Raw genomic sequence first — 25254 nt, 5'->3', positions numbered from 1 at the left:
CGCGCTTAGGAGGAAGCCTTCTTGGGATGGAAGGAAAAGAGTGAAACTTTGTTTGCAACATTCTGGCTTATCTGAGAGCTGCCTGGGGACGTGGGGCTTAGATGTGGATGGTGGCACAGGCTGAACATTGGGCTGGACGGATCTGAGTACCAGCGCACATGGGTGCACTCACCGATTTATACCCAGGCTTCAAAAGAACGTATCACGGTTACTCTAAAGACCCAGAAGTTAAAACTTTTTGCGTGCGTTTAATTGAGAAGCAACACGGATCGTGCCACGAATAGTCAGATAAATTGGGATAAGCTTGTTTTTAGACGAGAGGTGGCAAACTCCAGGCCTCCAGGGGCCAGGCAAGTAGCATAAACAAGAGAAGCCTGCCAGGTTCCTCGGGAGCAAACTGGAGAGCCACGTACCTTCCAGTACCTCCCAGCCAGCAGAAATCCTGCGGCACTCCTGTCTGCGGCCACACAGGAGAGACGATGTAGTATTATGAGATGCGATTTTTACAAAAGCAACCCCCAGCCTCACCTGAACTGCTTCCTGCACCCTGCTGCCTTGTCTGCAGGAGGCCTGCCAGAGTTAGAGCGCCCCGTTCCCACGTGCCTGTCTACAGCCCCTCCAGGGAACGTGCGTGGCCCATGGCTGAAACATAACCAAGTCACAGCCAAGCGCTGGCTTCTGCCTTGCGCTGGTTGTGCTTTTGGGCAGGACGGTCCGTGCGTTCAGATTCATTCACCAAACATGTAACGTGCCGGGCATGTTCCACACGCTGGGGGTACGGTACAACTGTTCACAAAACAGTAGAAATTCCACGACTTCATGAGACTGACAATCTAGTGTTAGTGATACCACGTGTGTCTGAGAATCACCCAACATGCAGACTCTGTGAATACTGTGGAGGACTTTTTTATGGGATGCTGGGACAGAAGTTGAGTAGTATCAGAGAAACCTGAGGATCCCTTACAATTTTTAACAGGTCCCGGCACTGTTATTAATATTACTTATGTAAAATGACAGAATTCAATTCAGGACCCACGAAACCTAGACCCACTGGCTCAAGGAAATCTAGGCAGCCATGACTATTGGGTACATAGGGCCCTGGAACGTTGGGTAATATTCAGTTTCTTTGGGTCAACATCCCAGGACAAAGAGTCCGATAGCACAGGACAATGGCATTCAGCTGTTGTTGTTTCTAAGATTTGTGGTTAATATCTATTTGACAATAGTTATTGCGCAATGTTTATTATTAAATTGCATCAGAGGTCGGTAGGAACAGTTCACTCCTGCCATGATTTTTACCAAAACAAACAGAAGTTAATATTACAAGTGCTGTGCCCCTCTCTCCTACAACAGGAAGTGGGGACCGTGCTACCTGCAGAGGGAGAAGGAAGAGCTGTGTGTTTCGTTTGCCTTTCAAAGTCTATTATTTAGAATAGAACTTGGCACCTGTTAGATGTTTGCCAAGTCTTAGCTGAATGAATGAATGAGTGAATGACTGAATGAATGAATGTAGCATCAGAGGGTCAGAATGAATGCAACTGGACCTGAATGTGACCTCTGGCGAGTAGATACGGGAAGCTGCACCAGGCAGCAATTGAAGTTGTGTGTAATCGCCTATTGAATAACAGCGTTTAATTTCCAAGAATACTCAGGGTTTGTAAATTGGTGGCCTGGAAGAGGGAGTGTATTCCACCCGGGGACCCATGTCTTGTGGCTTACAAAGCACTTTCTTTTGTTCCATCAGGTTGGTGCAAACGTAATTGCCATTTAAAAGGTTAAAAATAATCGCAAAAACCGCAATTACGTTTGCACCAACCTAATACTATGATGAACTCTTAGCCAACACACACACACACACACACACACACACACACAAGATTTCGCATAAAAATGTTGTGTTTCTAACTTACAGTAAAATGTGTTGAAATGTGAGTCCCAATAAATTCTATCACTTTATGATGGTTTGGGAGGTGCTGTTGATTAGGCCATGGACCGGTGTTTGGGTGACACTTGTTAGGCAGTAAGGGTAGGACCAGGAAGCCCGAGGGAATCGAAGTGGCACGGCCTCTGGAACGTCTTTCCGAGGTGTAGTGGCAGGACCTATGGTGCTTGTAAGGCAGGTTTCAAAATTAATTTGTTCATAGATATTTGTTGAAGGACCTTCAGGTACCGGGCACCGTGGGTCTGTTACTCGAGGGACACAAATCACGATGAAGGCAACGGAAAAGTGGCAACAGACAGATCAGAAAGTGTTGTGAGAAGGAAAATTAATGGGATCGGGGGTGCTGGCGGTGGGAGACATTTGGAGAAATGGAGGAACCGACCATGACTGATCGTGATGATATAAAACCCAGTGACGCTTGGCTTTCCACAGGGGGGCACGTGCTGGCTGGTTATCTCCATGGGTGGACGTGGGAACTAACTAATAAAAACATGAGGCAGATAAAGGCGGAAAAGAGTGAAGGGGTCCCTTCCTTCTCTCTGTCTCCTCCCTCTCTGGCCCATCTCCTGGTCCAGAAAGTCCTCATGAGATTTCTGGGCTGGGCAGTACTGAAGGTCAGTTTACAGAGTGAAGGAAGAGATGTTTCAGCGTCATCAGGTTGTGAGACCCGGTGAAATAACTGGATTCTAGAATTAGACAGCCCGGACCCAAATCCTGCTCCTTTCCTTATTAGGTGTGTGATTTCGTAGGTTATGTAAAACCCTTGGAACCTCAGTTTCCTCATCTGGAAAATGGGGGAGGTGAAGGTGCCCATCCAGTCAGACTATTGAATGGAAAATGCTTCACGTGGCATAGAAAAAATGCTCCTTTTAAACCAAGGCTCTGTGTTCCTTGGAGTTATTAGGGAAATTCAGAGACACGGAACGAAAGGTGGGGAGGAACCCGCCATGAAAGTCATAGAAACTTTGACTGCTAACATCTGATTGCATGTTAATGGAAACTCCAAAATGGCACCAACTCTCCGACTCCATCTCAGGTGTATTCTCTCTTTGTACAAAGACTGTGTTGGATGATTTTCACACAGTGGACGTCACCAGCTGGGACTTAGTAGCCAGAACACTGCCCATCATCTACCCCAACTCTTAGTGTCACCTCTGTTCCTCTCTTGGGAAAAAGCAAACTGAGCCTCCTGCAGAGACATGTAAGCTCTCGAGGCTGCAGGGCCAGGTTTCTCTGTACATACCCTAAAGCCACGTTCAGGTAGGCAGTTGACAGGAAGGACGCCAGCTGGACTTGCTCCCCTCACAGGAAGAGGGATTTCATGACCGAGCAATATGTGTCAGATACGCACGTGTACCATCAGGGGTCCGTCCCTTCCCTCGGGATGTAGCCTGAAGTCAAGCCCAAATTTGATGGGATGAGTTCTGCTGAGACTCACCATCCCATGAGTTGAAGGTTAGAATTCAGACCAACATGAGAACTTGCCCTCGGGCCCAGTGATCTGACTGTGTATCAGATACTTGCCCCTGCTATCTTGTTTCTTACATGACATGATCCCAGCAACACAGAGAAAACCGCTGAGGCTCGGAGAAGAAGTGAAGAAGCGGCCAGGCTGGGAAGGAACCCCCAAACATGAGCTTCTCCCACCACCTTGGGGAGCGGAGGCAGAAGCCACACTGTGCTCCTCAGCCTGAGAGGAGCGAGAGGAGGCCCGTGAGGCCTGTCCCGCTCCCCCACCCCGCCCCCGTCACAGCGGCTGCCTCACCTTCTCCATCTGGGTCCAGTAGTCGAACACATCCCTCGCAAAGTTGAATTCTTCGGGGTTATGGTGGTCACTCCATCTCGGGGTTCCAGCGCCTGACAAAGACTGGTAGTGCAAGTGCCAAGGTGGAGGGCGGAAGCCACGGCAGGACGTGTGGAGGCCCCAGAGGGCCCGGGACCTCAGCAGCCACTGCATGGGGGAGCAGTCTCCGGGAGCAGCCACAGAAGTCCCAGGTCACCACCTGCCTCGGGAAGAGATGGCCGATAGGTTGGTCACGGAGTGGGCGGGACTGTCCTCTGCGCCAGGAAAGCCCAGGTCTGGTTAACTGCTAGAACGGTCGCTTTGTTGCAGCTCCCCAGAATTTGGAAGGCACACCTCACTGATTTGGGATTTTAGGATGTCTCTTCCCAGCTGAGGAACCACAAGGCAGGGAACTATGGGAAGGGACTCCAGCTACTAGCTGAGGCTGGCACACAGTCCCGAGGGTCTTCTCCTTCTTCACCCCCCTGGGATTTAAGCTCAGGAGGGCAGCCACGTGGCCAGCCCCTTGGTGGCGGATACGACTCGCCACTGGGAAAGCCTTGCCCCCCAAGCCTGCCCCGCTCCGAGGCCTCTCTCCCTGGTGAGCCCCGCCCTGCGGTTCTCGTGAAAGTTGTTCTGTCTTCAGATGACCTCAGCCCCCGCCCCTCGGTGACTGGTCCAGGGTTGAGCAGTCATTGCCCACGATTTTCAAATCCAGACTGGCCTCATCATAGTGTCTCCCCGCAAGGTTGTGTGTGTGAGCTTGTTGCCCGAGTGTGCAGGCAGCCCGTCTCTGGTGGCAGCCAGGAAATGCCTGTTTCGGAACTGTCAGTGCTTATGATACCTGTCGTGTGGACGTAACTGCCCTGCATGAGAAAAGAATGACGTGCAGAGACGTGGAACCGAGAGCATCTCAGAGACATTCAGGTTGCCGGGGCGTGGGCTTGCTGAGAGCCTCTGCACCTGTACCCCTCGCTTGTTACTATCCCGCCCCGGATTCCAGGAGCCAACAATGTTTCCTGCTGGAGACTAGGTTTCAGTCACTTGACATGATAAGGACACCATCCTCAGGACCGATGAGGGTAATATCACAGCGCCTTCCCTACCGGACGGGGTCCTGGCCTCGGGGTCTTCCCCAGGATGGCGTTCCAGGCAGCCACCGCCGATCCATCAGCGCTGAGCCATAAAAATTAAATTCCATTGCCACTGCAGGTCCCAACAAACACCTCTAACACGGGAGCAGAACCTTCATCGACTAGGGTCTTTCTTGAAGTTAGATTGTAAGAATTGGCTTCAGCTAGCACTCTCTTTCCATGAGAATGTGGACTGAAGGAAAGCCACCTCACAAATAGCTTTGAGATTGAAGCCTTTTGTGACCGCAAATGGTTCAGCCTCCTTCCCCCTCAGTTTCAACAGCCAGATGATTCGGTTTGACAGGACGCCCGTCGAATGGATCAGTAAAACATGACTCGGTTTGTTTTCAGGTGGTTTAGAGCCATAGCAACCTAACCCCGTTAATCCTATTGCTTTCCCCAGAGCCCTGCTATGGATTCCTAGCAGGAAAGCTACTGCCAGATACATAATTGGGTTACTGTCAGCGGAAAAGAGGAGAGATACATGCAAACTTCACCCCTTAGCGTTCACTTGTCAGCGTGAGTCCTTGGGCCATGTGAACTAAAATGTGTCCCCTTCCTGTTGGTGCTTGTCAATCAACAGTGCCATCTTTTATTTTATAGAGCACTGCTGGGCAAGAAAGACCCTGAGCTACCAGCTGGTCCAGACCTGCCCCTCAGACATATTCCCTTTGGCCCTCCATTTTTGGAGGGAAAAAAAAAATGAATTGCCAGCATGTAACGTGGGGGATTTCATTTTAAAGCCTTGAATGGAATGCAGGTTTGTCTTGAACGCTTAGAAGGTCTAGCAATACTGGGCCTGTATTTCAGCCTGGCACCCACTGGCTGGAGCCGAGAATTGTCTGCTTCATTTAAATAAATGAGATGTTCTGATGTTAAATGACAGGGTGTCCACCACTTCACACATACTTGCTTCTCCACTTACCTGTCCAGCCTCTGTGGACACTTGAGCTTAAACACTCTGATGTAGGCCAATGTCCTAAGAGGGACCAGGATTGCCCCAAACTTTCGAGGTGAGTTTAGTAGCAGAGCTGGTTCTAGAAGCCTGCCTTTCCTGCTATTTTTCCCAACACTTACGTCCCTCTACAGGCGGATTTAAGCCAGAATACCAGATTCCGTTGCTACTTTTATACACAGGTGTGTGAATAACCTTAGCACCTTCCGTAAAGTACCCAAGCGCCATGCAAATAACCCCTCAATAAATGGCTAAAGACCAAAACAAAAAGGAGAGAACAAACAAGGAAATGGCACCTCCTTAAAATTCCTATGTTGAAATTCTAACACATCTCTCTTAGTCAAATCAAAAGACGTGTTTTTGGCATTATTTTACACAGGTGCTTGCCGTTGTCTGCTCCCAGGAGAGGCCTAACACAGCACACGGCTGAGGAAGACGGTGGCAGCTGCAAACGTGCCCGTCGGGGCCAAACGCACAGCTTCACAGTCCTGCCCATTCCCTCAGCACCTACCTGACTCCGGGGAGTTTTCCTAACCTCTCTCTAAAACATGGCAATATTCACAGCACCTGTGTCCTAAAGTGGTGGTGGAGAATGCATGAGGACCTGACCACCCCATGGAAGCACAGACTCAGACTCAGACGAGAACTCCACATCCGGGCGTGACTGTGAATTCATACTCTCTCTGGGGAAACTCGCATGGAATACTTAGGCGTCACCAAAAGAAATGGCTGCTCACCCTTTGGAGTTGGAGTCTCACACCAAGGAGCAGGAGTAGCTTTCCGGACGTGGACACCACAGGGCCCCGCGTCCACACTGATCTGTAGGAAAGCTGGTGTCCCAGGGTGTGAAGAGGGCTCCACGTCAGAGATACCCGTCTTTATATGTCTGTCTCTGTCTATAATTTCTGTATCTATAGTTATGTCAATATGTATAGCCATAGCAGTATCTGCCACTGTCTCTAATGACACCATATGTCTATCTGTATTTATAACTATATCGCTCTCCACATCACTACATATAACTATTGATATGTGTAACTATATCTGAAACTACATCTGTGTCTCATTTCTATATCTCTATGTCTCATTTCTCCTTTTCCTCACAATAAGGCCTGATCTGTTGGTACTCAACAAAATAAAAGATTCTTCCCTTTTTGTCATAATTCAGAAAACTAGAAGATGGAAATTGGGGAGAGAAAATCCAGTGTGCCCACAGAATCTCAGAATAACAGATAAATCTATTTTTCATTCATCAAGTATTTATTGTGGACCTACTATGTGCCACATAGGGGTTTAGATACCATCAGAGATTAATTAGACCGCCAGCATCGCCACCCTCTAGAAATCTTATGACACAGGTTTAAAGAACAGCCTTCTGAAGTACTTTGGTCAGTTTGGCGCGTGACTCTGAGAGGTAGCTAGACTCATACTCTATGCCCGGGTACAAAGTGCCTCAAACAGTTCCTGCCTCAGAGCTTTGATTTCACATGTTTCGGCAGAAAGGAGCTATTTATTTCATGAGACGACACACTTAGTGTATCCTAGGGGAACCTAGAGTTCCGGAGCTCCACCGCCTACCAGCTGGGTGAACTTGGCCACTCTTCCTGCCTGTGAACTTGGAGGCACAGGAATAACACGTATCCCCCAGCTTCCCACAAGAAGGAGTGACAAAATCTACATAAATCACTTCGCCAGCATTGTGTATAATAAGGGGATGGCTCCATACATGTTGAGATACCCTCTGACACCCAGCAAATTCTGAAGCCAACCCCCTAGTTAGATATTTTTAAAAACATTTTCTTTAAATGAAAGCCACTCCCTTTTATGCAATCTGAACCCACTTCTGCGTAGTGGAGTTTTCTTTCAAATAGTCATCTTCTGGGCCTGTTTTACTCCCCTCTGTACCCTCCTCCCACAGCCTACCCCATGCAGAGCTGCCAAACCTTAACTTGACCACCTTCTATGTACCAGTCACTCTGCTAGGCATATCAAATAACAACGTCGCCATCCTCCTTTTGCAGTTAAGGAAATGAAGTTACAGAGAAGAGACTTGCCCAAGGACGGCCAACCTCTAAGTTGGTTTGACCAGAACTTGAAAGTAGACTTTCATATTTTAAGTTCAGGGCTCTGTATATACTTACCCCCCTACACACACACACACACACACACACACACACACAAGCTGTCATTTGCCTGTCATTCGCCTCCGTCTTACCTGGTACTGTCTGGGAAACCGTTGGTGAAAGTGTTCTTGGATTGGTAGAGAAAGAACAGTTCTGTACCTTCAGTTCTCTCCGGTCAGCAGTTTTCAGGAATAGCTCCTGGCCACAGATCGGGGCAGAGAAGTTGGCAGCGATTTGATGATTCAGAAGGGAGAAGACAGAGAAAACAGGTCAGAAAGCAATCACCAGCCTCTATGGAAATAATCAGGAAAACAAACTATAATGAGATCACCGCTGGCTCTCGGCGGATGACTTGTGGTGTAAATGAACAAATCATCAAAGGGAGCAGGTTCTCCTTGCTCCCCTTTCCCAGCCCCGTACTGCCAGTGTTTTCATTTGAACGAAAGCCAAGTGGCTCGTAGTTACAGCCTGTGTTCTGGAGGCAGAAAGATTTGAGTGTAAGCCTCAGGTCTGCCACTTGTTTGACCTTCACAGACCTCCTTTCTCTACACTTCAGTTTCCTTATTTGTAAAATGGTGATGGCACCTGTCTCCTGTTTTGTTGTTGTCATCGTTAGGATTCGATGAAATGATTCGTGAAACGCATGTAGAGCAGTGCTTGGCATAATCAACGCTGGATGTTTCTATTCATTTGGGATTCTCACTGGAAGTTAGGTGTAGTAATAAAATGCAGGGCGTTTGAACCCCAAAGTCTTGAGCTTAAATTCTGGCTCCGCCACTTAGGAGATGGACCATGTGCAAACCATTTACCTATTCGAACCTTGGTCTTCTCGTCTGAAAAATGGACGAGTTGGGGTCATTAACAGGATTTGTCCCGTGGGTTCTCTGAAAGGATTGCATGGTGGAAAGCCCGTCGAGCACCTAGCCCAGAAATGTAGACGCTGAGTTGACATTGTTATTGCACCAAATAAGCCTGGATTGTCACAGGTACTGGCTTGTATGGTTAGTTTTCTACTAGAGCGTTTTGGGGGTGCAGCTGGGGGGAGCGCCAGTAGCCTGGCCCAACTTCCCCGGTACCTTTTGCCTCCCAACCTCCACTGAACCAGGCAGAGGAAGACCTGTGTTCAGAGTCACCACCACAGATCACTGGCCACACCTGCCAGGGCAAAGGGGCAAGCCTGGCTTCTAGAGCTGGGTCTCACTGTTGCCGGGCGATTCATTCATGAGAAACCTCTAGCTCAGAAGAGGCTTTCAGTTTTTGGAAAGGACTGGGTGAGAAGGCAGGGCTTGTTGAGTGGCCACAGTAAGCTAAAGATGAAACACCAAAAGTATCAAAGTACAACCAAACCAAACCAAAAACCCTGTCGTTCCAGCAGAAGAAGTGTCACTTTTGAGAAGAGAATGGGGACAGGAAGGAAAGTCCATGGGACACTCCCTGGAGCTCAGTGGACCCCCTGTGTGGAGAACTTGGCAGAGAACTTGGCAGTGACATCAGCGTTGGGTCAAGAAGACAGGTAGCCGGGGTTTCAGTCTGGCTTTTACCCGTTGCCAGTTCTGGGGCATTGAGCAGGCTTCTTGTCCTTTTGTACCGCAGTTTTCTCATCTCTAACCATGGGCATATGGGAGAGACAGTAGAAGTCTCTGAAGACTTTATGCACTTTTTTTGTGTTCATCTCATAGCCTCTCTTGCAGTTAGAGTGAGGCCATTGAAGTCCCGTTCTGGTCCGGGAATTCCAGGCGGAAGTGACACAAGTCACTTCTGGTCTAGAGCATTTACGGGCAGGCATGAGTTTCCTGTGCTCTCTTCCCCTGACTCAGTAGCCCTGAAAACCACGTGTGGAAATGGTCACATCAAAATGTGGCAGAGACTCCATCAGCTTAGCTCCCTGAGTGATTTTGTACAGCTTAGTCTCCTGTCAACCTGAACACTTTACACCCATTACCCTCCTTAATCCTATAACAAACCTATGGTGTATTCCTTCCTTCATTCCATAGCTATTTCATGAGCACCTCTAGGTATGCATATAGCTTTGGACATGTCAGGCAAGGTTACTGCTCCCAAGGAGTTTATTATATTCCCATGACGCAGAAGACAACCAGCAAAAGATCGATACATAAGCAAGAGGATTTAAAATGGAAACTAGAACAAGGTCATATAATAGTGTGACTGGGGCAAGGGGAACCATGGGAAAAGCATTGCAAGCTGGAGGTAGAGCAAGCACAAAGTCTTGAGGCTGACATTTTCAAGGAATAGACGAGAGCTGGGGTGGCAGACTACTGAGGGAGGGGAAGAAAGAAGAGAGGTTCCGACACAGGCAGGAGACAGACCACGCAGAACCTTTCTGGCCGTAATAAGGAGTTTGGATTCTGTACGAAGTGCAATGGGGAGCCTTGAGAAGATTTTAAGAGGAAAGAGACATGATCCAATCAAGTAATTCTTTTCCTGGGTTACTTAGTTTTGAAATACAGCAGTACAGGAAGGTAAAGCATTCAGAAAAGAAATGGTCAGATTTGTGTTTCAGAAACTCGCTGGCAGTTCTGTGGAGAAGGGATTCTAAAGAGTAAGAATGGGTGTGGGGCTGCCACTTAGGAGATATTGCTATGGTCTCAGCAAGTGACGATGGCAGCTTGGACGACACTGATGGCAATAAAGGTGGGAAAGGTGGTGGATGTGGGATGACTCTGAGATACCATTAGGAGGACTTCCTGACGGTTTGGCTAGAGGAAATGAAGAAAGAGGAGCCTTGAGGCTGAGTCTCAGGCTTCTGGCTTCTGCAGTGACATATATCATAGGTCATGTTTTTTGTCTGTAGAAACTGATGCTGACACGATTCCCTAACATGTTCAAGGTCTCAAAGGCTGTAGAAGGCAAGGACAGGACTTGAAGCCGTAGTCTGCCCTGCTCAAGCCTCCAGACAATGTTCTCCTTCTGTCCTAACTGCCACCCTTTTCAATTGCTGATTTCCGGCTTCTTCCACCAAAGGAAAAATATGAGTTGTTCCACTGAGGCCTGTCTGGTCCTGGGTACTGAAAGGGAGGGCCTCCCACTGTCTTTTTCTTTCTTTCTTCTGTATTATCAATTTTTTATTTTTATTTTTATTTTTTAAATTAGTTTCAGGTGTACAAAACAATACTAGTTAGACATTTCCACCACTCACAAAGTGATAACCCTCCCTGCCCCAATCTACTACCTCCCTGACCTCGTAGAATGCTGTTACAATTCCATGGTCTCTGACATTACCTGGGCAACATCCACCCTAGGAGAAAATAGAAAAATTCTTCGGCTCTGAAATTGAGGACACTGCAAAATCTCAGTACGGTTTTATCTTTCACCAAGTGACAAGAATTCATCAATGCCTCCCCCAGTCGTTTCAGATACAATATTGCACGGACTTGGGGGGGAGCCATTAGAAATGATGTTTAGAAGACACTCATACATGCCTCACATATGGAAAATATGCACAGTGCTTTCCAGATGGCAGTTATTGTTTTTTTTAAAACAGAGACTCTCGAGGCAAATGGGGAGACCGAAATTCTTGTCTCACCAAGTATTAGGTTACACAGATCCTTGGAAAATTACTGCTATGCGTGTTTCAGTTTTCTCACCTGAAAATAAGAATAATGGTACCTGCCTAGGATTGATAAGAGAATTCACGGGGATAATACATGTAGTCTGCTTAGAACAGTGCCTGGCATATTGTAAGAGTATTATTATTATTGAAGAGCAATGGGAAGAGAGAAGAAATAATTACTTTGTAAGGAGCTCTTGTTTGAAGGATTTTATAAACATAACCTCATTTATACGTATATTAATGCGTCAAGGTAGGTAGTTTCCTTTTCCTTATAGAGATGAATAAATTGAGACTCAGACATTTTTCATGACTGAAAAATATTGAGTCCAATTTAATGAATGTTGATTATGTTCCAGGCAATGTGACAAGCCTTTACATGTATTATGTCATGTAATATAAACATTATGTGGAAGGTACTATCATTACCACCGTTTTACTAATGAGAATATTGAGGCTCAGAAACTCTAGGCTACTGGCCCAACATCACACAGCCAGGAAATGTGGAAACATCATTTGAATCAAGGTCCACCTGCCTGTAAATCTTTGGCTCTTGGTCACCATGTTTATTCACCAGTGCAGGTTGGTTTTGGGAATAACGTCCAACTCAAACAAACCAGAATTTTTTGCTAATCCGTTGTTTTGATTTTGGGAGCCAACAGTCCTGACTCTAAGTGCAAAGAACCCTGAAGCAGAACAAAGCAGAACTTGGAGCTTGTGCGTTGATTACAATGCAGAATGCTTTCCTGGCCTGGGAACTCCACACACATATTATCACAAAATAACATTTATGGGAGGGCAATTCATGTTTTCAGTTGAATTAAAGTGTACATACTCACAATTCGTATAGGTGATTGGCAGAGGTTAATCAAATCATTCACAAGTAGGATATAATTACAGAACTCTCACTCTAAGTAATGGAGTAGTAGCTCCCATAGGACCAGCTTTCTGACAAACACCAACTATAAACGCTGGGCAAAACATAAAAAAACAATCCCAGAATGTACTAGTGAGTAACCAAAAGCTATCAGGAAACGGAGGGAGTCTACTGTTAGAGAAAATGAACAGCATTGAGTGAGCTTCAAGAAAGAGAGAGCCAGAGAAAGGGATCCTAAAATTCTGTGTGTACATTTTGCCCAAATTTATGTCTGATCCCCCAACTACACAGATTCCTTTCAGCCTCAGGCTAAAAGAACTGATGAGTGGCTGTTTCTGGGAACTGCAGAGGGGACAGAGTTTGGAGTTTGAGTATGGCCATGTTAAAACAAGCAAACAATACCAACCAACAAAATAACTACGCTTCAGAAAAACAGAACAAAATCCAGAATCACTACAACATGTGATAGACAATGTTCAGCATAAAATTCAAAATTACTAGACACACAAAGGAACAGGAAAACATGACCCATTTCCAAGAGAAAGGACATCAACAGAGAACACTAATGACCCATATCTGGGAATTTGTAGACAAGGAATTTAGTAACTGTGCTATACCTTTAAATAACTACGCTCAGGAACTAAAGTCAAATATGCTCATAACAAATGAAATAAAAACAGTTAGCAAGGAAATGTAAATTATTATTATTATTATTATTTTTAGTTGAGAATCTTTAATTGAAAAATACATTACCTAAAAGTGAAGATTCACTGAATTGTGGCCTTTAAATCATCAGATTGGAAATCACTGAGGAACTTCCCAAAGGAGGATGCTTTTCATCTGGGCATTACCGGCACAATCCTGGGCGACAGCCTCAGTGACAAAAACTGGGTAAATCCAAAGGAGGACAAAACTGCCCGTGTGAGTATTAATCAGGAAATGGAACGTGACACCTGGATCATTACCAGTGGGTTGGGCATAGAAATAAAGGAAACCAGAGAGCAAGCCTGACTAGTATGGGCAGGACAAGGAATGATGCCCTTTTCTGTACCTCTCAACACAACACAACATCCCAGCGGGCCCGCTGAACTGTGCCCAAGGAGGGACGCGTGGCTGTGGGCCTTTATTGTAAGTCTTGCGGAAACAAAACAAACCCCTCTCAAAAGTACACGGTTCTATTTATTCCACCCCCCCCCCAGATATTTTCTTTCCCTAAAAATGGGGGGAAATGCAATCAGTGGGATTCTTACCTGCTGAATTTTCTCCAGACCATTCCCCACCACTTATCTGACTCTGTATTTTGCTTCTCTTAATTATTGACTGCTTACTTGTTGTCTTCCCACTCCTACAGCGAACTGGAATGTGAATTCCGAGAGGGAGGGAATTTTCTTTGTTAAAGCTGTATCCTCCCTGGGTAAGACAATATCAGTACTAGTAATCACTAATAATTGTTGAATAAATGAATGCATTTGGCATCCCCCGGTGGAGAAACCAGATATTGTCTACACACAGTTGAGCTTTGTTTTCCGTTTTCATCCTTCTTGGTTCCTTGGGCCTGGGAATCTTGCGGGAGGTGGGGGTATCCGATCAAGAACACACCTTTATCCTGACAACTGAGCCTTATCAGGTCACTTCTCGGGTCTTGCTCTGCCCAAGAAGGCCGTCTCTAGAAGGAAATGGAGAACTTGGAGATCAGGTAGTCTGAGGCAAGCAAGAATCCCGGGAGTGACAGGGAGCTCACTACCTACTAAGCAGCCCACAGCCCTAGGGGAAAGACGCCATTTTCAGTAAATTCTGAGGTTGTGGAAGCTGAGATCTGCCTTCATGCCACGTGCCCGCGCTGTTCCTAAGTAGGTCCTGGAGCCATGCAGAACTCCTGATGCCCATCCAGGTCCGTGGGTGTCTCCTCCTGGGCTCCTTGGGAAGTGAACACTCCTGGGCTTTTTGCCCTCCCCAGTGACCAGGACCAGGCAGGGCGGCCAGCTCCTGAACACCAGGATAGCATCTGCCTTTTAGGGGAATGAAATGCTGACTGAGATGCTGACCCTTGAGCATAAGTCAGGACTATCGTCATGGACACTTCTGATGAGATGAAGAAAGGATCTGAGAGACAGTGAGTTCTCTTGTAGGCAGAGGCCAGAGGAGGCTCCACGGGGGTGAAATTCATCCTGACAGTAAATTTAACCTAACCCAAGATATCCAAAATATTATCATTTCAACATGTCCACATGTCATCAATATAAAAATCATTAATGAAATTTAAAAAAGAAAGAATGGTATTGTGGTGGTTGGGTAAGTAGGGTACCATTCATTGAGACAGGGACCCTCGAGGGAAGCATGGCAAGCTCTAGTTTGGACATGCTGACAGGCAGATAGATGAACTCTTTCCCTCGAAGTAGCATTTTGGGTTTCTTCGGATAAATACCCAGAAGTGGGATTACTGGGTCCTTCTTTGTCTCTTGTCATAGCCTTTGTTTTAAAGTCTGTTTTGTCTAGTATAAGTATTGCTACCCCAACTTTTTTAGTTTTGGGGTTTTTTTGTTTTTTATTTCATTTCCATTTTCATGAAATAACTTTTTTCATTCCTTTACTTTCTGTCTGTGTGGGTCTTTCAATCTGAAGTGAGTTTCTTGTAGGCAGTATATGTAAGGGGTTTGTTTTCTTATCCATTCAGCCCCCCTATGTCTTTTTTTTTTTTTAAGATTTTATTGGGGAAGGGGAACAGGACTTTATTGGGGAACAGTGTGTACTTCCAGGCCTGTTTTCCAAGTCAAGTTGTTGTCCTTTCAATCTTAGTTGTGGAGGGTGCCGTTCAGCTTCAAGTTGTGACCCCCCTATGTCTTTTGATTGGAGAATTTAATCCATTTACATTGAAAGTAATTGTTGCTAGATATGTAGTTATTGCCATTTTATTATTCATAATTTTGATTTTTGTTTTTCCATCTTAAAGAAGTCCCCCTAACATTCCTTGTAATACTGGTTTGGTGGTGAGGAACTCCTTTAGCTTTTTCTTGTCTGGGAAGCTCTTTATCTGTCCTCAATTCTAAATGATAGCCTTGCCGGGTAGAGTATCCTTGACTGTAGGTCCTAGCTTTTCATCATGTTTAATATTTTGTGTCAGTCCCTTCAGGTCTGCAAAGTTTCTGTTGAGAAATCAGCTGACAATCTTATGGGAGCTCCCTTATAAGTTACTGGTTGCCTTTTTCTTGCTGCTTTTAGGATTCTCTCTTTGTCTTTAACCCGTGCCATTTTAATTATAATGTGTCTTGGTGTCGACCTGTTTGGGTTCATCTTGTTTGGGACTTTCTGCACTTCCTGGACTTCAAAGTTTATTTCCTTCACCAGTTTAGGAAAGTTTTCAGTCATTGTTTCTTCAACTAGGTTCTCAATCCCTTGCTTTCTCTCTTCTCCTTCTGGTATCCTTATGATGAGAATGTTGTTACGCTTGATGTCGTCCCAAAGGTCTCTTCAACTATCCTCATTTGTTTGGATTCTTTTTTTCTTTTTGTTGTTCCGATTGGGTGTTTTCTGCTACCTTATTTTACAAATCACAGATTCAATCCTCTGCTTCATCTAGTCTGTTTGTAATTCCTTTTAGTGTATTCTTCTTTTTAGTCATTCTTTACTTCTGACTGGTTCTTATTATGGTTCCTTTGTCCTTTTTATACTTGCTATCTCTTTGTTGAAGTTCTCACTGAGTTCCTTGAGCATCCTTATAACCATTGTTTTGAACTCTGTCTCTGGTAGGTGGCTTGCCTACTTCATGTAGTTCTTTTTCTGGAGTTTTCTCATGTGCTTTCATTTGGGATGTATTAATATTTCTTTGGTTCCTCATTTTGGCTTCCTCTCCCTGCATGTTTCTATCTATTAGGTAGATCTTCTCTGTCTCCCAGTCAAGGCCAAATGGACTTATGTAGTAGATGCCCTGTGGGGCCCTGGCACAGACTGCCTGGTCACCTGCTCTGGGTGCTCCAGGAATGTCCCTTCTGTGAGTTATGTGTACCTTCCTGTTACAGTTGAGTCTTGATTGCTGTTGGCACATGAGTGGGTGGCATTGGCTCTCAGTCTGACTGGCTGTGGGGTTTGGCCACGTCCACAGATTATGGGCTGCTGTGCAATGTAGGGGTGGGGTGCATTACCCTACTGAGTGGAATTTGCTCCAGTGGGCTCTGCTGCTTGCTGAGACTGCCCTTTGCGTGTGCCACTTGTGGGGCTAATTGGGTGGTGCTCTGCTGTGGTCTGAAGTCTATTTCCAAGTATGTTGGCTCTGGGACCTCTTGGGAGGGGCTCTGGTGCAGGCCCAGGTCACCCACTGCCTGTGACCAGTGGGGGACTACCTTGTAGGAGCTACAAAGTGATCCATGGTTGTTCACTGCCTGTGCTAAACCTGGAGGCATGTGGAAGAGGCCGTGCTGTGAACCGAGGATAGCTGCTACCAGTACCGGGCCTGGGGTATCTCTGTAAAAAGCCAGGACACTGCCACCTGCCTGCTTTCTTAAGTTTCAGCCTCTGATAAAGCCTCGTACAGTACACGAGTCGGGTGAGGCAGGGTCTTAGTGAGTCAGTAGAGTGGGAAGATTGTGGTCACCAGGTAAATATAGACTCTGGTTTGGTGCCAGTGCTGAGCCTGGAGCGACTCAGCAAAAGTCTCAGAGCACACAGAGGCCAGTCGCCCCCACCTGGGGTCTGTCGGACTCTGATAGTTTTCTAAGAGAGAATGCAATGCCAGCGGGGCTGGCTGCTTGTGAGAAAGTGCCTCTGGCATTGGGAGAGTTGGGTGCGGTGGGGTCCCAGCTGAGTCAGTAGGGGTAAGCGTAGGGGGCGGGTTCAACACAAAAAAGATGGCTCCCAGCTGGCTCTACAGGAGAAGGACCTCTCGCCGCGAAATGGCGACTGTCCTCCAGCTGTTGCTCTGAAGCCGCACACCTCAGGCTGCCCACCCCCCCGAGTCACCGTCCCCCTCACCGGAGCCCAAGGTGAGTGACTGTGAGCGAGTGAGTCTGCACGCGGGCCGTTTAAGAGGTTGTCTGGGTTTCCTGCCACCTTCCATCTCACCTGGATGGTCGGAATCCCCAGTGTTTTTCCCAGCCAGGTGTTGTGGGGGCTCCTCTTTGTGGTACCAGTACTCTGGACTGGGGAGCCTGGCGTGGGGCTGGGATCCCTCACTCCGCTGGGGGGGACCCTCCGCGGCCGAGATATCCCTGCTGGTCCTCAGCCACCACATGCACGTGTGGGACCTGTTTTGCGTCTGCCCCTCCTAGGGGCAACTCAGCGTCCTGGCTTCTTCATATCTTAGTTATAAAACTTATGTTCAGCCAGACTTCAGATGGTTCTCAAGGTTGAGTGTTCTGTAATTTAGTTCTAATTTTAACGTGTTCACAGAAGGAAGCAGGCACAGTGTTTACTCTGCCATCTTGGGTCCTTCCGCTACACTTTTCTTTCCGGTTCTCAGTGTGGTCCCATCCCTTCCATTCTCTGTAATCTTGCCCCATTCTTACTGTAATGTCTCTCAAACTTCAGTCAGGTGCCTCACCTTTGTTTTCTTTATTTTCTTTAGTTTTGCTATAACCATGCACAATTACCTGTAGTCTTATTTACTCAATATTTTCCTTTACATTGATTCCCTTAAAAATTAAATGAAAAAACAAAACATATATTAATCATCCAAATGAAACTCCACACCACTACTGTAATTAAGAAACTAATTTTAATTGCCACGATGGAAGAAACTGAAAAGAAGTACCATGAAAGCACAAATTGGTGTCTTTAAACCTGTCATGCTGGGAGTCATGCGGGGTGGCCTCTGCTTCTGCTCCCCACATAAGAACACAGGACACGGTGAGGCCAAAAAGGAACACCCACGGAGCCATAGGTAGGGGAGTCATACCACTATACTCTCACTGGCAGCTGAGTTGGAGACACAAGAAGCAGGAGCCACACTGTCCGTAACCCGCCACCATTTTCTTGCCAGCCCCCATTTTTCTGCTAGCGTAGTCACGGCAGTTATATTAGTGGCCAATGGCTCACTGGTTACAGCGGACGGCCAACTAGCCACAATTGATGATCATCCAATCACAGTTGTTGGCCATTTACTACCCGAGTGAACAACCCTCCACGTGAGGCCAAGAGCCTGGAAACTGGACTCCTGGCTCTGTCCCCACACGCCACCCCTACAGGGTCTTGCCTCACAATCTACACGACACGCGTCTTCCATGAGGGGCCCTGTGCGAGGAGTCTGGAGGTGAATGCAATACCCTGGTCACAGCCAGGGTTTCTCAGGGTGCCACCAGTCCTTCTGGGCACAGACAGACTTCCTGGGCTTCTTAGGGTACCAACAGTCTCCCTGGGCACAGCCAGGGCCTCTCAGGGCACTGCCACTCTCTCTGGGCACAGCCAGACTTCCTGGACTCAGCTATGGCTCTCAGGGCACCGCCACTCTCTCTGGGCACAGCCAGACTTCCTGGACTCAGCCAGGGCTCTCAGGGCACCGCCACTCTCTCTGGGCACAGCCAGCCTTCCTGGACTCAGCTAGGGCTCTCAGGGCACCGCCACTCTCTCTGGGCACAGCCAGACTTCCTGGGCACAGCCAGGGTTTCGCAGGTACCACTAGTCTTTCTGGGCACAGCCAGTCTTCCTGGGCACAGTCAGGGTTCTCAGGGCATAGCCAGGGTTTCTCACATATTCTTGATGGTGGCCGGTCAAGACACAAAAGCAAACATCCGCCAGTTCCACTACATGGTGGTATGTTCCCAAACAGTCAAGTTGTCCATTAAATCAGGGATGGAAGGCAATTCCCCATAGTCCATAGTCATTCGCCAAGGCTGTCCTGGGGGTGAGGGATGACCTTGACTTCACCCTCAGCTCCCACGGAGGACTCAGCAAGCATTTCCTCCTGGGACTACAAGTCCTGCATCCGGGCTGCCCCAGCAAGCACTTTCCAGCTCACGGGGCCGCAACAACCTTCGCTTTCTTCAGCCTATGCTGGTTGGGGAACCATCCACGTCTTCCCACCCCTCCACGGGGTTCCAGCTCTCCAGCAGCTGCTCCTCCTGGTCTTCCTGGGACTGAGTGTTCATACACACAAACTGCGCCACCGCCCTTCGGAGAACTTTGGCCGGCTCCGTACCCTGCTCGCTGTGCCATGTGTTGTGTGGGGAGTCATGTGGGGTGGCCCGCGGGGTCTCTGCTCCCACTCCTCACATAAGAACATAGGACACGGTGAGGCCAAAAAGGAACACCTACGGAGCCATAGGTAGGGGAGTCATACCACTATAGTCTTGCTGGCAGCTGGGTTGGAGATACAGGAAGCAGGAGCCACACTGTCCGCAACCCGCTGTGCTAACTGCAATCCGCGCTTGCCAGCCACCATCTCCTTGCTGGCCCCCATTTGCTGCTAGCGTAGCCACGGCAGTTATATTCGTGGCCAACGGCTCACTGGTTACAGCTGATGGCCAACTAGCCACAGTTGATGGCCATTTACTCCCCGAGTGAGCACCCCTCCACGTGAGGCCAAGAGCCTGGAAACTGGACTCTTGGCTCTGTCCCCACAAAACCCCATTTAGATATGGTTACCTGCCCGTGTTTGAGACTAGCCTGGGTCTCTGTTAAAAATGGGAATTAAGCTTTTGTCAGTTACTTATTACGATGATGACATTGTGTAACAAACAAGTCCCGCCTCTCGGCGGCTTCCACCAGCGCACAGGGGTTTGTCTCACACGTCAGCAGATTGTCTGGGGGGCTCAGCTTCAGGCTGTGTTTTGGGGTTATATCTGTACCATGAGGGCTTCCTTCTGGGACCAGTGCCGCTCCAGATCCAGTCACGATGTCAGCACATCAAAAACCTCTTGTTTGCATCATTCCTGCTGACACTCTGTTGGCCAAAGCCAGTTATAGGACCACGCTTGAGCTCATGGAGTGAAGGACTTTATTCCTACCTCCGGTAGGGTTTGGGTGGGGGGCGGTGGGTGAGTAGAGGGTGAAAATTTGCTGAGTAACAAACTCTACCATGAAGGGAAAAAAAGGCACAGAAGTAGCAAAGCTCTGATTGACTTAATTGAAGTGAACTGGGAAAGGGCTCTTGAACTCACTCATAATTTACGTCCTAGTGGTGAGCTCCCTCTGATTCTGAACCAAATCAGGGTTCTTTTACCAGGGAACAAAATGGGGTGCAGGCGGTGTTGGAAATGGCCATTGGGTAGGTGTATTTATCTGCTAGGACGGCTGTAACACAATACCATACTCTGGGGGGTTTGAACAACAAAAATTTATTTCCCCCCAGTTCTGGGAGCTGGAAGCCCAAGATCAAAATGCTGGCAGGGCTGGTTTCTCGTGCAGGTGGTTTCTCTTGCTGCCTCTTTGTGTATGCACCCCTTGTGTCTCTCTGTCCTAATCTCCTTATCAGGACACACCAGCCAGACTGGATCAGGGCCCTCGCTAATAACCTTGTTGTAATTTAATCTCCTGTTAGAAAGCCCCGTCTGCAAACACAGTCCCATTCTGAGATCCTGGGGATTAGGGCTTCAGCATGTGAAATTTGGGGGTCTGTGGGGACAGAGTCCCAGACAGCAGTTTCCAGGCTCTCATCCTCACATGGAAAGGTGCTGGCTCGGGTAGTAGATGGCCATCCGTTGTGACTAGCTGGCCATCAGCTGTTACTGGTTAGCCACTAGCCACTGATAGAACTGCCGTGGCTGCGTTGATTGGTTGGCAGAGAAGAGGACAGTGGGTTGCAGATCGTGTGGCTCCTGCTTCCTGTGTCTCTAACCCAGCCGCCAGCGAGACTATAGTGGTGTGACTCCCCCATCTATGGCTCCGTGGCTGTTCCTTTTTGGCCTCACCATGTCCTGCGTTGTTGTGCGGGGAGTAGGACTGGAGACCCTGCATGACAGGAACACAATTCAGTCCATAACAGTCGGAGAAAAGCAATGTTTGCCACATGTGATCAAGTCCCTCTCTCCTTCAAAAGTTGCTGTCTTGACCCTGTATCTTTCCTTGGGTTCCTTCTCCTTTCAATTAATGTTTATTAAAAAGAGTCATCTCCACTCATTGCTTTTATCTCGTCATCCCTCACCGGTGGCCCACAGCTGTCTGTTTTCTACTCTTCACGTCTCTATTGAAACTCTTTTTTTGTTTGTGTGTTTGTTTTTGGAAACACATTTTCTTATGAGCTTGCTGCCAAATGCAATGGATCCTTTTCAGCTGTGACTCTTGGCCATTTTCGGCAACGTGAATCAACTCTTGAGTCGCTGTCTCCTGCCTTTCTGTTCTCACAGCCCGCCTTTTCTGAGGCGTCTTTCTCAATATTGCCCATGGGAACCTCTTTCTCTAGTTTCTCTCTCAACATTGTTTTTCTCCCAGAAATCATCGTCAGCTGACAGTTCCTGTCACCCCATATGGACTCTGCCCATCTCACTCCTAGCCTTTCTCTCTCAATCATTGCCTAAACCACACTGAAAATCTTTAAAATCTTGACCTCTCCCCTGAGTTCAAACTCAAACACGCAGCGGATTACTAGATCTGTCCAAGACTCAGGATTCCACAGATAACAGAGATAAATGAATATGACCACCACTGAATGCCATGTCCCAACCTCTAACCCTACCTGTCCCGGCGAGTCTCATAACCACCTACCCCGGTGTACTTAATCAGAAACCTAGACTCCATCTTTCGGCAGCTCCCGTCCCTCAACCTCACCGGCCTCATTTAGTCACTAAGTCACCAAGTTCCAGGAAGGAATTCTTCTTCTAAGCATTTTTCAAATCATCCTTTAATACGTTCACTCGGTTACCAGGGTAATCATTTAGAATTGCATGGTTGACCAAGTATGTTACTCTCCAGATGAAGTCCAAATTCTATCATGTGAGCAAACGGCCACCCCTTCTGTCATTTCGCAACTGGAACCTGGTCTTGAAATCATACAGGGTGTAAGTGAGGTGACTGGCGTTCTCCAGGCTCAGCCCTCCTCCTGTCTGAATAACAGCAGCAAGCCTGGGATATCTCGTGCCTTAACACGAGTCGTGCACGTCCCATACTGTGCCACAGGGACTTGGCAATCATTACTTCTCGGCTCTGGGGGTGACTGGGGTGTCTCAAAGGGTTACACTAGACATGCACATGAGATGATCTATCTTTATCTCACCCTGGAAAAGACCACGGTTGGGGATGTCATGGTTGTCACAGTAAACCAGTCTTTGTGAAATGTACGACTAATATGACTGCTGTCTACAAACCGTGCGGAGAAGAAGGGTGGAGAGGCAGAACCCAGGTTTTGAGTAGGTCATAGATTTCCCCCAAAGGCATGGGTTCCCGTCATCCATCATTCGTGAGCCTGGAGAAGGTAGAGAGAGTGTGGACCAGCCACTGAGTCAGGGGCTACGGTCAAAAACATGCTCACCGTAGGGTAAAGGTAGCAGTGCAAGTGTCAGAATGAGCGATCTGCTGGTTTCCGTTTGGGGAAGCTGTCAGTTCAGTGACTTCCCCTCACACGCGGACGACTCCCGACTGTGAAAAGCAACGTTTTACTATTTGATTAGCAGAGTGCGTCTCTGCTAATTACTTTGGCGTCTCTAGTACGCCAACCATAAACCGTGGCGTGTTTTAGTGGATTCCAAAGGGCGTACATCACAGTACAGCCACGTTCCGGTGGGTATCTTAACAGACGACCGTATGAGCCGGGCTTTGTCAAGGGCCAGAAGAGAAGGCAAGCTCTCTGAAGGGCGTGCGCACGCGTCGTAGGCAGATGAGCGTGTGTTTGTACCTGACGCTGTCGTTCCCCAGCGGGGTGACTCTGGGGGCTATCGCTTACCCTCTCCAAGTCTTAGTTTCCTCCTCTGTAAAATGGGGAAAGCAGTCGTGCCTGAATCAGAGCGTGACAGTGAACATCATGTACGTGTTCGCCTGGTGTAGTGCCTGACGATCCGTGATGGGTTTTATTATTGTGACCGTTGTCGTTGTTGTTGTTACTCAGCAGCGGGAAGAAGAGTCGTAGACACGCAGAGACCCTTCGCTTTCTTCTCCAGCTCACGTGACCCTGCGGGGGTGGGGGCGGGGAGGGGGCTCACCCTCTGTCTCTGGGTTGTAGGTGAACCCCTCATTATCCTCCCCACCCTCCTGTTCCTCGGGTCCCTGTGCTGGGGGTGCCAGAGGCCCCAGGAACTGAGTCTGTGCCTTGTCCTCCAGCAGCGCCACTCTCCCCTTCTGTGCTTCCCCCAAGGGCAATCCTTCGGATCCTGAGTTTTAAATGATTTTGTCACTTGATTCTAGAAAGAGTGGCTACCACCGCAAACAAGAGCCATGGAGGAAGGGACACGTTTCTGCGGGGCTTAAGCGGTTCTCACAGCTGAGCTCTGAGGTCTGTAGGTGCCGCATGGAGATGAAACACGGTAGTATTTATACAATGCCTACGACAGTGCCTGGCACATGGCTCAGGCTCCATCCATGGTGGTCCCCCTCCTCTGCTCGTGATCGCCCCGAGGTTTGCGGTGACGTTGGGATGAAGCCAATGTCCCAACCGCACACAAAAGCCTCTCAGTACGGAGCTCCGTCTCAGGGGTGAGATGAGGAGCCATAGCCTTCCATTTCCTTCCTAAGAGCCAGTTTTCTACTTGATTTGGTTACTGTCCGTTTATCTGTCCATCTGTGGGAGTCATAAGCTTCCCTCCCTCCCTCCTTTCTACCTCCTCCTTCTGTATCTTTTTTCCCTCCCTCTATCTTCCCTCCCTCCCTTTTTCTTTGTCAATTACTTTGTCTTGCTGTTTTACTCTTTCTCTCCTTTCTCTTCCTTTTTTGTCTGTTCCGCTCTCCTTACCTCTTTCTCATTCCCTCCCTCTCTTCTTTCTACATCTAACATGGCAAGGTTTTGAGCTAATAACCAGAGAAAGACAAAAAAATCAGATGTCTTGTCATAAGGAATGTCACATCTCCAGAGGAAGGCCGATGACCCAAAGGGAAATGGGAGGGGAAGGGCAGGACCCAAAGGAAAGCACCCTGCGGCCTCCCCGGGCCCTGGCTGGCCCAGACGTCTTCCACTCCGTGTCTCGAAGCTCCATCCGCTGGATTTTCCCTGAGACAGTTTTGGGCAGGCCGGAGACAAACTCTGTCTGTTGGGACACATCGGTTCAGGGCTGGCCATCTGTGATCTCAGAGGGTTGGATCTTTCAGGGACACCACTACAGGGTGAGGGGAACTGTAGCCTGGGGGCTCCAGGTGAGTGAGGACTCAGCCTGGGGAACTCCCAGGCACCCCCCTGGGCAAGTCACTTGGCTTTTCTGAGACTCAGTTTCCCCACTGAGGAAACTGGAAAACCACCACTACGTCATTGAGTTGTGAGGATACAGTGAGCTTACGCAGGCTCAGTTCTTGACGTGGACAAACGCTCCAGAATCTGAGCTGTGGTTATGAATCAGAACTAGAGGCAGGAGACAGCTAAGAGTTAGGAGGCCGGGTTCTGACGTCCATCTCAGTCATGCCCGTCGGGGTGTCCATTGCTACACACACACAGATTCCTTTTCCTGGAATTTAGACCAAAGAAATGAAAAAGGAAAGGAGCACTATTTTAGCTACAACATAGTCATTGTAGTGTTGTTTTTACTAGTAAAAATTTAGAAATCGTCTGTTGACCAACAAAAGGCGTAAAGAGTGGTGGACTCATACCATCCCCTACTCTGTAGTCATTGAAATCACGGTGTAGAGAAGTATTCTTGCACTTGGGAAGGTGGTCACCCAACACTATTCAGCAATAAAGTAAGCAACAAAATGACATGTCAACATTTGCCCTCGTTTGGTTTTAAAAACGTGTACGTATATGACTAAATAGCTCATTTGCAAGGTATTCAAAGTGGTTTTCTCTGGATGATAAGAATTTTCCTTTTCTTT

The 25254-nt window shown here is 47.9% G+C and overlaps 1 protein-coding gene across 4 annotated transcripts in view; it reads right to left on the bottom strand.

Annotated features, from left to right (window-relative positions):
- Positions 1–8158, bottom strand: part of ACSM1 (acyl-CoA synthetase medium chain family member 1) — a 33426-nt gene extending 25268 nt beyond the window's left edge. The window contains exons 1-3 of one of the 4 annotated variants that reach the window (XM_033101065.1): positions 8029–8157; positions 6551–6643; positions 3708–3945 (exon numbers count right to left, since the gene is read on the bottom strand). In XM_033101065.1, the coding sequence (XP_032956956.1) occupies positions 3708–3899 (192 nt within the window). In that variant the 5' untranslated portion in view covers positions 3900–3945; positions 6551–6643; positions 8029–8157. Of the gene's footprint in view, positions 1–3707; positions 3950–6550; positions 6644–8028 lie in introns of all 4 variants that reach the window. The other 3 variants (XM_033101064.1, XM_033101063.1, XM_033101066.1) reach the window with 3 other exon arrangements.
- Positions 8159–25254: the final 17096 nt, after the last annotated feature.

This window comes from Rhinolophus ferrumequinum, assembly GCF_004115265.2.
Source record: "Rhinolophus ferrumequinum isolate MPI-CBG mRhiFer1 chromosome 15 unlocalized genomic scaffold, mRhiFer1_v1.p scaffold_54_arrow_ctg1_1, whole genome shotgun sequence".
Lineage (NCBI taxonomy): Eukaryota > Metazoa > Chordata > Mammalia > Chiroptera > Rhinolophidae > Rhinolophus > Rhinolophus ferrumequinum.
The sequence above is the reverse complement of the archived record's forward strand: the minus strand, read 5'-3'. Positions and strand labels throughout refer to the sequence as shown.